This window comes from Oncorhynchus mykiss, chromosome 11 (assembly GCF_057628025.1).
Source record: "Oncorhynchus mykiss isolate SJ-2025 chromosome 11, ASM5762802v1, whole genome shotgun sequence".
Lineage (NCBI taxonomy): Eukaryota > Metazoa > Chordata > Actinopteri > Salmoniformes > Salmonidae > Oncorhynchus > Oncorhynchus mykiss.
This window is the reverse complement of record NC_143032.1, coordinates 69,071,950-69,085,364: the sequence shown is the minus strand read 5'-3', so window position 1 is coordinate 69,085,364 and position 13,415 is coordinate 69,071,950. Positions and strand designations below refer to the sequence as shown.

General features: G+C 42.6%; 1 protein-coding gene across 1 annotated transcript in view; it reads left to right on the top strand.

Moving 5' to 3' along the window:
• Window positions 1–13,415, top strand: part of LOC110535096 (zinc finger matrin-type protein 4) — a 206,560-nt gene that overhangs the window by 74,996 nt on the left and 118,149 nt on the right. Inside the window, exon 3 of the mRNA XM_036936175.2 lies at window positions 8,117–8,206. Within this exon, the coding sequence (XP_036792070.2) occupies window positions 8,117–8,206 (90 nt within the window). The remainder of the gene's footprint in view (window positions 1–8,116; window positions 8,207–13,415) is intronic.

Sequence of the window (13,415 nt, the reverse complement as noted above, 5' to 3'; positions counted from 1 at the left end):
TTAGCCTGTCAGTGAGGTTGTCGCTTGTGATTGTGTTCCCGGTCCTCATGTCTCTCATTTGCAATGATCTCTTCATACTCTCCATGTCCACAATATCAGACAGGACTTTAACGTAGCTTCTTGTGAACTGCTGCACATACGAGTTGAAGGATTTAAAAGGTAATCACTCGCCCTCCCACCCAACAACTACGTGTTTTGCCTCAAGCACCTAGCACTGAACTCAGCAGAAAAGAGCTGACTGCTGTTATATCCATGATATTTTTCACATGGATAATTATCCTCTATTCCGATCAGTCACAGTCAACATACAGTATACTGATCTCTACATGTGTACTATAACATTGTTACAAAATAGCCCCTCTGGAAGTTTGGATGGCATATTCCATTTCCATGGTCCGTGCTCCATTTGTTCCAACGGCGTAGTCTGATGCCCTTGTTGTCATTGAGCAGCTTCAGAGCTCATCTCTAAGCTCATCCTGTAAACACATCCTCCCCGTGTCACTTCCTTTAAGCCGATGACATGACAGACGATTAGAGTTTGCTAATTTCTAATGTGGGATATGAGTTCATGGCAGGTACTATCCAATGCATTTTTTTTACATGTGTTTTTTGGTAGGAGTTGAAGAATTGGTATTCTTGTCTGTCTGGCTTAGTTTCGTGAAAGCACCCTGTCAAGTGTCTAGGGGAGCGCTCCCTCTCCCATCGTCGACTGATCTACAGGCGTTGTCGGCACAATTACTCTCCATCCGGCCAAGTGGTTCTTGCTCTCATATGCAATACCACTCAGCAGCCGCCATGCTGTCAGAGTCTGGGTGTGTTTGAGCTGTAAAGGGATGATTATGTCAGGAGGACTACAATGAACAGATAGGATAGGTATCAAGGGAAAACATTTGATGAATTGGAAAGATGGGTGTTTAATGAAAACAACTTTATTTCAATGTAGTGTTCCAAAAACAAATTAGTTTCTGATTCAACATGCTCTCCAGTGAAGTTCTGTGATTACTATTATTAATGCACTGTATATCCAAGTAAGAAGGCATCTTAGAAAGTGTGATTGAATTTGACTGTTAGTGCATGTGATGAACATGAATTGACACGGACAGAAAGTGGATGGAACTGGAGAGGGAGAGGTGTTAGGTTGACAAAGGGACATTCAGATAACTACTAGAGGATGACTGCAGGTTGTGCTGGTGGGTGTAGAAACTTTTCAGCTCCTCCAAATCGAGCTCATCGTGGGGGCTCACATACAGCCACATCAATTAGTCCTCCACTGTGTATCATTTGACTATACAGAGCCTAACGGCGTGCACTGACGGCGTGCTTCTCTGCTCTGCTCTTGGCTATGTCCCAAATGGCACCTTATTCCCTATATAGTGCACTACGTTTGATCAGAGCCATGTGGGCCCTGCACAAAAGTAGTGTACAACATAGGGAGTAGGGTGCCTTTGGGACACTGCACTGCTCCGCACTCATCCATTCAGGAAACAGCTGGTGTCTGATGAATCCTTAACCAACAGCTATGTGCAGAAAACATAAGAAAGAAGCAGCACTTCACCACAGAGTCTCATATCTGATTTGATTCTGATGAAGATATTATTCATGACTGAATGGGGAGGATGGAATAGAATATTGTAGAAAAGACTTGATGGTAGGAATGTTGTACGAGGTTGTTAACATCATCAAAAAGTTGCCTCAGTAGAAACACAGTGCGTTTTGGGGTGCTGGACTATGAATAAACTAATTTGCAGCGTCAATTATCTATGATATGTCCTGAAACACCCCGTTAACTGTAATCATCAGGGTATTGATGAAACGACATGCTAAATACGCTATAGGATGTTAGTCGTTGTGAACCAGACATAGTTGCGTTATACAATGGTACATAGCTTTTGCTATGTTTTCAAATATTTTGAACTCCCTGCAAATGCACATGCGATTATGTCCTCACCAACACACAATTAGCTTGGTGTTTTTGAAGTAAGCAACTTATAATAATGAGATAATTTGTCCCAGAATGTGGTCAATGCTTGGCATTTTCCCCAGGGACAGAGGAGAGCTCTATGTAACATTACTGTATTTATTCACACACGTACACACACACTCCGACAGGAAGGGGATTCAGCGACGTGACAGCCGCTCAGCCACAGCCCCATCCTCTCTGGAGTGTTTCTCTCTGGAATTTACCTGACCCACTCTGTATCAATGCTGGTTTGTCTGATTCTGATTTCTTTACATATTGAGGACTCATCAAGGGCTGCTAGCCTGCTCCATTACCCAGCAAGCCCACTTGTCCGAGCAAAATCAGAACACACTTCAGGGTTGGCTCATTTAAATTGCTCCAATTAGTTCCCCGGTCTACCATGACATGGCGTTACATAACAGTAACAGCCATATTAGCAAGCAGTTAGCTCACTATGATGACTGCAGATGTTGCTAACAGGTCACATTATGGCTGAGAGTGAGCAAGCAGTATTGACTTGTAGCACATGACAAAAAAAATATATAGGAATGCCAGAGTCATAAAAACAAAAATGAATGTTGTTGGATCTAGATTCATAGAAAATTGTAAGTTAATGAAAATGCTATGATATTTGTATTATTGTATTATTTGTATTATTTTGTTTCATGCAGTCTTGCCCCCTGGTCTCTGTGTTTGCCTCCCAACTGCCACCCTATTCCCTATTTAGTGCACTACTTTTGACCAGAGTAGTGCACCATATGTGTCATTTGGGACTCAATCTGCCTCTAGTGGGCAGACAAGGACCAGACCAGAGGGTGAATGTGCTGGGGAATCTGCCCAGGGTCCATTGGGCAGAGAGTAGATTATATCCAGAGGTATCCCCACCAGGGCACAGAGAGCATATATAGCCTCTATAATCAACTCACTGATGTAGTGGTAATGCAATATGGATTTTTTTTCTGGCCTGATTATGTCAACTCTGTAAAAATAAAGGCACCTGGGACTTCCTTCCTGCTACCAGCAGTTTATTTATATCGGCAGCAGCGGCTGGTCACTTTCAAGAGGAAAGCAAGGCAAGCTCGGTTGGGCATATACTACTAGCCCATATGCAATACAGCACTGCCAAGGAGTGTCTGTTGCCTTTGGAGTTTTAGACTCCCCATGGAGATATCATCACCAATGCCATCAGCAGTGGAGATTCTCTATGAGCAGGTTTCACTCTTCTCACATTGGCTTTTCACTCACCCTCCGCAACTGTACGTTCTTCTGTGGGAATTTAGAAATGTTGCCATTTGTGCTCCAAATGGCAACATTTCCCCTACATAGTGCACTACTTTTGAACAGATCCTTGTGGGCAGTTGGTGTCTTTCAGTGCATTTAGGTCTTCTCTAGCTATGGGTTGGTTGCATGTAGGCTGTGTTCCAATGCTCCAGTTAGTAAAAGTAGAACAGCCCCTTAGCTCATATCAGACGGTGCAGATGGATGCAGCATAGGAGAGTGTCACAAATGAAATCAAAGGAAGAGACTATCAGAGGAAAATGCTCTCGGAGCATACTGAGAGATTGGCAGAGAGAGAGCCTCTGAATGATCATTTCATTCCCTTCCTGTTATGTGTTTGAGTCTCCAATAACCTTCCTCCTGCCACTGATGCCTGATAGTTCCTTTCTCAGGCTCAGGGTGCATTAGCCCAGCCATAAACAAGAAAGACAAGAAAAACAAATAGATTTCTCAGGACCATTCTCCTCCATCTGAGCTGAAAATATGTGTTTGTCTGCCATCTCTGTGGTTGTGTCCTAAATTACTCTGTATTCCCTATATAGGCCACTACTTTTGACTGTAGCCCTGGACTCTGGTCAAAAGTAGTGCACTATATAGGGAATAGGGTGCCATTTGGTATGCATCCTGCGTCTCTGTAAAGACAATCTGGGAGTCGTCTGTCTGACTGTCACGCTGCATGGGCGCTCTTCCTTGTTGCATCAGAGTGGAAAGAGAAACTACCTCTCTCTTCAAGATGAAATTAAGGTTTTTAAAAGTCATTCCTGCATTGAAACACTTCAACCCCTTTGATCCCTTCCTTCATTTTTGGGAGCTTGTAAACCTGCAGTCGAGTGGAATTATTTGAAGATAAACTGAATGGGGAATCGATTTCCCTCCATCACTCTACCCTCACCTCACCCCTCTTTTCCTTCATCCATCCCTCCATCCCCACCCTAGCCCAAAAGCTGCTCTGTTTGCTGCCAAAGTGGAGGGATCAATGGGTCTGTGATGTGATAAGGGCCTCTTGCTCCTTTAATGGAAGCTGCAGTAATTATTAATGGAATCCAGTGTCAGACAGGGGCTGGGTCCAAAATGCCACCATATATTCTCTCTCAATATATATACACTGTCCAAAACATTAGGATCACCTGCTCTTTCCATGGCATAGACTGACCAGGTGAATCCTGGTGAAAGCTATGATCCCTTATTGATGTAATTTGTTAAATCCACTTCAATCAGTGTAGATGAATGGGCAAGACAAAATATTTAAGTACCTTTTGACCCAGGTAGTAGGTGCCAGGTGCCCCGGTTTGTGTCAAGAACTGCAACACTGCTGGGTTTTTCATGCTCAACAGTTTCCCGTGTGTATCAAGACTGGTCCATCACCCAAAGGACATCCAGCCAACTTGACACAACTGTGAGACGCATTAGAGTCAACAATTGCCAGAATCACTTTGGAACGCTGTCGATACCTTGTAGAGTCCATGCCCCGACGAATTGAGACTGTTCTGAGGGCAAAAGGAATGGCAACTCAATATTGGGAATGTGTTCCTAATGTGTTGTACACTCAGTGTATATTCTCTCTATATACAGTACACTGAACAAAAATATAAACGCAACATGCAACAATTTCAAAGATTTTACTAAGTTACAGTTCATTTAATTTAAGGAAATCAGTCAATTGAAATGAATGTATTAGGTCCTAACCTATGGATTTCACATGACTGGGAATACAGATATGCTACTGTTGGTCATAGATACCTTTAAAAAGAAAAGGGCGTGGATCAGAAAACCAGTCAGTGTCTGATCTGACCACCACGACACATCTCCTTCGCATAGAACAGGCTGTTGAATGTTGTCCCACTCCTCGTCAATGGCTGTGCGAAGTTTCTGGATATTTGCAGGAACTGGAACATGCTGTTGTACACGTTGATCCAGAGCATCCCAAACATGCTCAATGGGTGATATGTCTGAGTATGCAGGTGGAATAACCGAGACATTTTCAGCATCCAGGAATTGTGTACAGATCCTTGCAACATGGGGCTGGGCATTATTATGCTGAAACAAGCGGTGATGGCGTCGCATTAATGGCAAGACAATGGACCTCAGGATCTCGTCACGGTATCTCTGTGCATTCAAATTGCCATTAGTAAAATGCAATCGTGTTCATTGTCCGTAGCTTAAGCCTGCCCGTACCATAACCGCACCATGGGGCACTTACAACCTTGACATCAGCAAACTGCTCGCCCACACGATACCATACACGCTGTCTGCCATCTGCCCGGTACAGTTGAAACCGGGATTCATCCGTAAAGAGCACACTTCTCCAGTGTGCCAGTGACCATCAAAGGTGAGCATTAGCCCACTGATTATGACGCCGAACTGCAGTCAGATCAAGGCCCTAGTGAGGACAACGAGGTTGCAAATGAGCTTCCCTGAGACGTTTCTGACAGCTTGTGCAGAAAATCTTTGATTGTGCAAAGGCACAGTTTCATCAGCTATCTGGGTGGCTGTTCTCAGACCATCCCGCAGGTGAAGAAGCCGGATGGGGAAGTCCTGGGCTGGCGTGGTTACACGTGATCTGCGGTTGTGAGACTGGTAATGCTAAATTCTCTAAAAATATGTTGGAAGCAGCTTATTGTAGATAAATGAACATTAAATTATCTGGCAACAGCTCTGGTGGACATTCCTACAGTCAGCATGGCAATTGCACACACTCTCAAAACCTGAGACATCTGTGGCATTGTATTATGTGAAGAAACTGCATATTTGTATTGTCCTCAGCACAAGGTACACCTGTGCAATTATTATGCTGTTTAATCAGCTTTTTGATATACCACACCTGTCAGGTGGATGGATTATTTTGGCAAAGGAGAAATGCTCACTAACATTGTTTGTACCCAACATTTCTGGGATCTTTCAGCTCATGAAATATGGATTACCAACACTTTTGCATGTTGTGTTTATATTTTTGTTCAGTGTATACAGTGCCTTCGGAAAGTATTCAGAACCCTTGACTTTTTCCACATTTTGATACATTACAGCCTTATTCTAAAATTGATTAAATACTTTTCCCCCTCATCAATCTACACACAATACCCCATAATGACAAAGCAAAAACAGATTTTTTGAAGTTAGCAAATGTGTATATATATACATTTTAAAAAGATATCAGATTTACTTAAGTTTTCAGACCCTTCAGTCAGTACTTTGTTGAAGCAGCTTTGGCAGTGATTACAGCATTGAGTCTTCTTGGGTATGACACTACAAGCTTGGCACACCTGTTTTTGGGGAGTTTCTCCCACTTTTCTCTGCAGATCCTCTCAGCTCTGTCGGCTGGCAGGCTGGATGGGAGCATTACGGCACAGGTATTTCCAGGTCTCTCCAGAGATTTTAAATCGGGTTCAAGTCTGGGCTCTGGCTGTGTCCGAAGCCACATTGTCTTGGCTGTGTGGTTGGGGTTGTTGTCCTGTTGGAAGGTGAACCTTTGCCCCAGTCTGAGGTCCTGAGCGCTCTAGAGCAGGTTTTCATCAAGGATCTTTCTGTACTTTGGAACGTTAATTCTTGCCTTCGATCCTGACTAGGCTTCCAGTCCCTGCTGCTGAAAAACATCCCCACAGCATGATCCTGCCACCATGCTTCACCGTAGGGATGGTGCCAGGTTTCCTCCAGACGTGACCCTTGGCATTCAGGCCATAGTGTTCAATCTTGGTTTCATCAGACCAGAGAATCTTGTTTCTCATGGTCTGAGAGTCTTTAGGTGCCTTTTGGCAAACTCCAAGCAGGCTGCCATGTGCCTTTTACTGAGGAGTGGCTTCCGTCTGGCCACTCTACCATAAAGGCCTGATTCATGGAGTGCTGCAGAGATTGTTATCCTTCTGGAAGGTTGTTCCATCTCCACAGATAAACTCTAGAGCTCTGTCAGAGTGACCATCAGGTTCTTGGTCACCTCCCTGACCAAGGCCCTACTCCACCTATTGCTCAGTTCGGCCGGGGGGCCAGCTCTAGGAAGAGTCTTGGTGGTTCCAAACTTCTTCCATTTAAGAATGACGGAGGCCATTGTGTTCTTGTGGACCTTTAACGCAGCAAAAATGCTTTGGTACCCTTCCCCAGATCTGGGCCTTGACACAATCCTGTATCTGAGTTCTATGGACAATTCCTTCGACCTCATGGCTTGGTTTTTGCTCTGACATACACCGTCAACTGTGGGACCGTTATAAAGACAGGTGTGTGCCTTTCCAAATCATGTCCAATTAATAGAATTTACCACAGGTGGACTCCAATCAAGTTGTAGAAACATCTCAAGGATGACCAATGGAAACAGGATACACCTGAGCTCAATTTTGAGTCTCATGGCAAAGGGTCTGAATACTTGGTATCTGTTTTTTACTTGTAATACATTTGCAATAATTTAAAACCAGTTTTGCTTGGTAATTATAGGGTATTGTGTGTAGATTGCTGAGGAAAATGTTTTATTTAATAGATTTTAGAATAAGGCTGTAATGTAACAAATTGTGGAAAAAGTCAAAGGGTCTGAATACTTTCCGAAGGCACTGTATAAATTCTCTATATAGTGTACTACTTTTGAGGGTCCATAGGGCTCTATGTAGGGAATAGTGTGCCATTCGGTCAGTCACCAGGTTTTTCTTTCTATAATACAATCTTTTAGTAAGTCTGAATCATTCAACCACACGGTTCTCAGATGCTCAGTATGGCACTGCTTTTGTAAGACGTTCAATACATGCAATATAAACATTTAATTTATCTTTAATCTAGACATGCAATTCATGTGAAAGCTTTGGGGGGGGGGGGGGGGTTCAGATCAAGAAAAACATGAATGATGGTCTTTTCATGATGTTTCTAACCTTTGTGTTTTATCTCCCCTTTTTTCCTTTCTAGAGTCGGAAACATGCCAATAAAGTACGACTGTATTACATGCTACATCCCGTGGATGGAGGCTGCCCAGCTAAGAAACTCAGAACAGACAATGTGAGTACTACACTGGCTCTACACAAGGTGCTAAGGTGCTTTTGGAACCCTTTTTTCTAAGAGCGTAGTAGTGTCCGTTATACATCTCACTATCATGATGATGATTTCACACTTTTACAACAGTAAGAATTTGATAACAGAGTGGAAGTTTTTGAAAAATGCATCGCCCCATAGATAGGTTCTCAAATCATCTCTGCCTTCGATGCACTCACTGACAGTCAGAGGAGTGTTAAACCTTTCTGTCTTAATGGACATTCCTGTTATTGATTCCTACCCCTGTGTCTCGACCTTCTTGCCTCTTGTCAGAGTGATGAATAGATATGTAGTAACACATTTCTGCTTGGCTGAACCAACCGACGTGGAAGTGACAATGAACTGAAAGCCACAGGTTGTCAGAGCAGAGCAGCTTTCTGTTAAGTGAAAAGAGCACATTTAGACTATATCCCAAATTGCACCCTACCCACGTCATTTCAATGAAATTATGTTGAACCAACGTGGAATAGACATTGAATTGATGTCATAGTTGGCTTTGGTCAGAAGTAGTGCACTACTAAGTGAATAGGGTGCCACATGTCTCCCGTGTAAATGGTATTTTGACACCTGCAATTATGTTCTGCCATCAAACACCGGTTGATACAATTTAGTCATTTATCCAGAGTGACTTACAGTAGTGAGTGCATACATTTCATACTTTTTTTCTTCTTCTCCATACTGGTCCCCCGTGGGAATCAAACTCACAACCCTGGCTTTGCAAGCACCATGCTCTACCAACTGAGCCACACAAGATATGTGTGGGTTGTGATGCTTGTGCTTAAAGTCTTCCTTCTTGTCTGAGAGGAATTACAGGAGAAATGGGTGGTGGTGAGCAAATTGGGTTTGTGCTTGCTAGCATCTGTGCGCCTATCTATGCTGACTCAAAGCTTTCACTGAGCCAAGACAAAGAAACAAACAGACAAGCTATTTGCAGGTGTGCTTTCTGTTCTGCATAAAGATAAAACCTGCAGCATTTGTGTCTCATCAGCTTTCTGCACAATCAGTGGCTACAGTATCATACTTCCGTGAAATAAGGGTTTATGTAATATTATCATATCAATGTGCATACGCTGGGCTTTTGACGTTGATATCCATTGGTGTTGTGGGGAGATGGTGGCGGTGAGATCAGGGCCATTGCAGTAGTGTTGGATTGGGAGAGCCTCAGTCTCAGGTCTCAACAGTGATTAGTCTGTCTGCCAGCTATCAGTCAAGGAGATCTTCTCCTCTGGACCTGATAAGGACTCCTGTAGGGAAAGAGCTCTATCCCTCTCTCTCCTCCTCTCTTTTGTGTTTATCTTTCATTCTCTTTCTCCTCTCCTTTCTCCTCCTCTCTGTCCCACCCTCTCTTTCTCTCTTCCTCTGCATTCCTTCCTTCCTTCCTTCCATCTCTTCTGTCTGTCTGTGTCTCTCTCTCTCAATCCAATTTCAATTTAAGGGCTTTATTGGCATAGGACACATGTTTACATTGCCAAACAAGTAAAATAATGAACAGTAAACATCACACTCAAAGTTCCAAAATAATGAATTACAAACGTATACAAATAGTACAAATCGTATACAGTGTTGTAATGATGTGCAAATAGTACAAAAGGGAAAATAAATATCAGTTCTATTTACAATGTGGTTTGTTCTTGACTGGTTGCCATTTTCTTGTGGCAACAGGTCACAAATATTGCTGCTGTGATATTTCACCGAACAGATATGGGAGTTTATAAAAACTCAAACAAACTTTGTGTGTCTGTGTAATCTGAGGGAAACATGTCATCATACATTTGGCAGTGCAACTCAGTTTCCACCTCATTTTGTGGGCAGTGTGCACATAGCCTGTCTTCTATTGGGAGACAGGTCTGCCTTTTTCAATAGCAAGGCTATGCTCACAGAGTCTGTACATAGTCAAAGCTTTCTTTACTTTTGTTTGTGAACAGAGCCCCAGGACCAGCTTACTTAGAGGAGTCTTCTCCAGGTTCATCTCTCTAATTTGGGAAACTGTGGTAGAGGGTCTATTTTTTATGTAACTTTTATTTAACTAGGCAAGTCGGTTAAGAACAGATTCTTATTTACAATGATGGAGAGGAACAGTGGGTTAACTGCCTTGTTCAGGGGCAGAACGACAGATGTTTACCTTGTCGGTTTGGGGATTTGATCTAGCAACCTTTTGATTACTGGTCCAACGCTTTAACCACTAGGCTACTTGCCGCCCCAGGTGGCTAAAAATATATTAGTTATCCCACTTTGACTTTGAGTCCTATAGATTTAGCTACAGTTCTATACTATAAGATACGATAACTGTGTTGTCCATTTAATCTATTTGAGATGCCTTGTTGATCCAGCTTCAATGCTTTAGGTAAAAACATGTCTTATGTTCAGTGGTTTTGAGCAATAACGTTGCTGCTGGATTTCTCACATATCGAGGTCTCTTTGATGACTACGAGTTTACATAAATATCAAAACACCCGAGAGAGAGAGAGAGAGAAAAAAAATACACCATGCAGACCAGTAAAATGTATTACTGTATTACCCACTGTAGCGTGCATGCAATCCTCGATAGGGGGATTAGTAGTTATTCATTTCCCTACATGAACAAAATAAGCAGCCTCCAAAAATGGCATCCAGGGGAATAGGTTGCTGGAGGTAGCTGAGGCAAATATTTGTTTTCTACGGCTCTATTTTACCTTTCCAGCTGCTTTCAAGATCAAAGCTCCCATGCTGTTGTGTATTGTGGATCGACGGCCTCTGTAATCAGTGTATTTATTATCTGTGTTATCAGTGAACGCTGTGCTCTCATGCTCTGTGTTATCAGTGAACGCTGTGCTCTCATGCTCTGTGTTATCAGTGAACGCTGTGCTCTCATGCTCTGTGTATTGTGGATCGAGGGCCTCTGTAATCAGTGTATTCTCTGTGTTATCAGTGAATGCTGTGCTCTCATGCTCTGTGTATTGTGGATCGAGGGCCTCTGTAATCAGTGTATTCTCTGTGTTATCAGTGAACGCTGTGCTCTCATGCTCTGTGTTATCAGTGAACGCTGTGCTCTCATGCTCTGTGTCTTTGCTTCTGCATCACTGAGCAACACACCAGACTGGGAAACTGCATTGGTCCACCTTTCAAAGCTAAGGTTGATGTTCTGTGTCGTCCAGTGTAGTTAAGGCTGGGATTTTGGCTGGGTTTGTATTGTCTAAAATGTATGATATATTTTTAACCGTATAATTGCTTGAATCAAAGATTTAATGAAATCAGAACTGTGAAGGAGAGATACAGTACCAGTCAAAGGTTTGGACACACCTACTCATTCTTTATTTGTACTATTTTCTACATTGTAGAATAATACTGAAGATATCAAAACTATAAAATAACAAGCCAGCAGCATACCACCCTGCATCCCACTGCTGGCTTGCTTCTGAAGCTAAGCAGGGTTGGTGCTGGTCAGTCCCTGGATGGGAGACCAGATGCTCCTAGAAGTGGTGTTGGAGGGCCAGTAGGATGCACCCTTTCCTCTGGTCTAAAGTCAGAACCCTAAATTCCCAATCTGGCCTTCATGCCACCTAATCTTCCCCAGTTTACAGTTGGCTCATTCATCTCATCTCCCCTGTAACTATTCACCAGGTTGTTAATGAGAATGTGTTCTCAGTTAACTTGCCTGGTAAAACAAGGGTTAAATAAAAATATTCCCAAAAATATAGTATCATGTAGCAACCAAGAAAGTGTTAAACATATCAATATATTTGAGATTATTCAAAATAGCCACCCTTTGCCTTGATGACAGCTTTGTGGCATTCTCTAAACCAGCTTCACTTGGAATGCTTTTCCAACAGTCTTGAAGGAGTTCCCACATATGCTGAGCACTTGTTGGCTGCTTTTCCTTCACTCTGCGGTCCAACTCATCCCGAACCATCTCAATTGGGTTGAGGTCAGGTGATTGCGGAGGTACTCCATCATTCTCCTTCTTGGTCAAATAGCCCTTACACAGCCTGGAGGTGTGTTAGGTCATTGTCCTGTTGAAAAATAAAATGATAGTCTCACTAAGCTCAAACCAAATGGGATGTCGTATCTCTGCAGAATGTTGTGGTAGCCTTGCTGGTTAAGTGAGCCTTGAATTCTAAATAAATAACAGACAGTTTCACCAGCAAAGCCCCCCCCCCCCCCCCACACATCACACCTCCTCCTCCATGCTCACCTACTCTGTATCTCACAAAGACACAGCGGTTGGAACCAAAAATCACAAATTTGGACTCAGACCAACGGACAGATTTCCACCAGTCTAATGTCCATTGCTCGTGTTTCTTGGCTCAAGCAAGTCTCTTATTATTATTGGTGTCCTTTAGTGGTGGTTTCTTTGCAGCAATTCGACCACGAAGGCCTGATTTACGCAGTCTCCCTGTGGCAGTCCTCATGAGAGACAGTTTCATCATAGCGCTTGGTTTTTGCAACTGCACTTGAAGAAACTTTCAAAGTTCTTGAAATTCTCCACATTGACTGACCTTTATGACTTAAAGTAATGGACTGTCATTTCTCTTTTCTTATTTGAGCTGTTCTTGCCATAATATGGACTTGGTCTTTTACCAAAAAGGGCTATCTTCTGTATACCATCCCTACCTTTTCACAGCACAACTGATTGGCTCAAACACATTAACCACTTAGAAATGTACATTCATCAATAATTTCAAAGCTCATTACATTAAATGACACATAATTTAAAAGCCCATTTCGTGGAGAGTGTTACAAATGGGACTATATTTAGTAACTTACTTTGAAGAGATGGTGATTGGGTCTAAATAGTCGTTTGCTAGTCTAAATTCGCTGTACTTGAAAGTCAAACTCTTCCCACACGCCAACAATTTTTTTCTTAGCTTCAGAAGCATCTGCATTCACCAAAAGTTGTGTGGTTATCCTTAGATATATTCTCCCGACTTGCCCAGAGGGATATGCTGACATGTTGTACATTTGGCATTTGACGTACATCTTTAGTATTCTACAGATAGAAAGTCCTGGAGTGACTTAACAAAGTGAAACCAAAGTATTTAGGCTGACTTCATCCAGTGGTCATATTTTTCTTTGCCCCAAAATATTTTGGTTCTATACAAAAGTTCTTATTTGTGTCTACATTCAACTGGTAAAAAAAAGTTGATTGTGATATGATTAAGTTGAAAAAAAAAGTACCTTATGAGGGTGTGGTACCTGG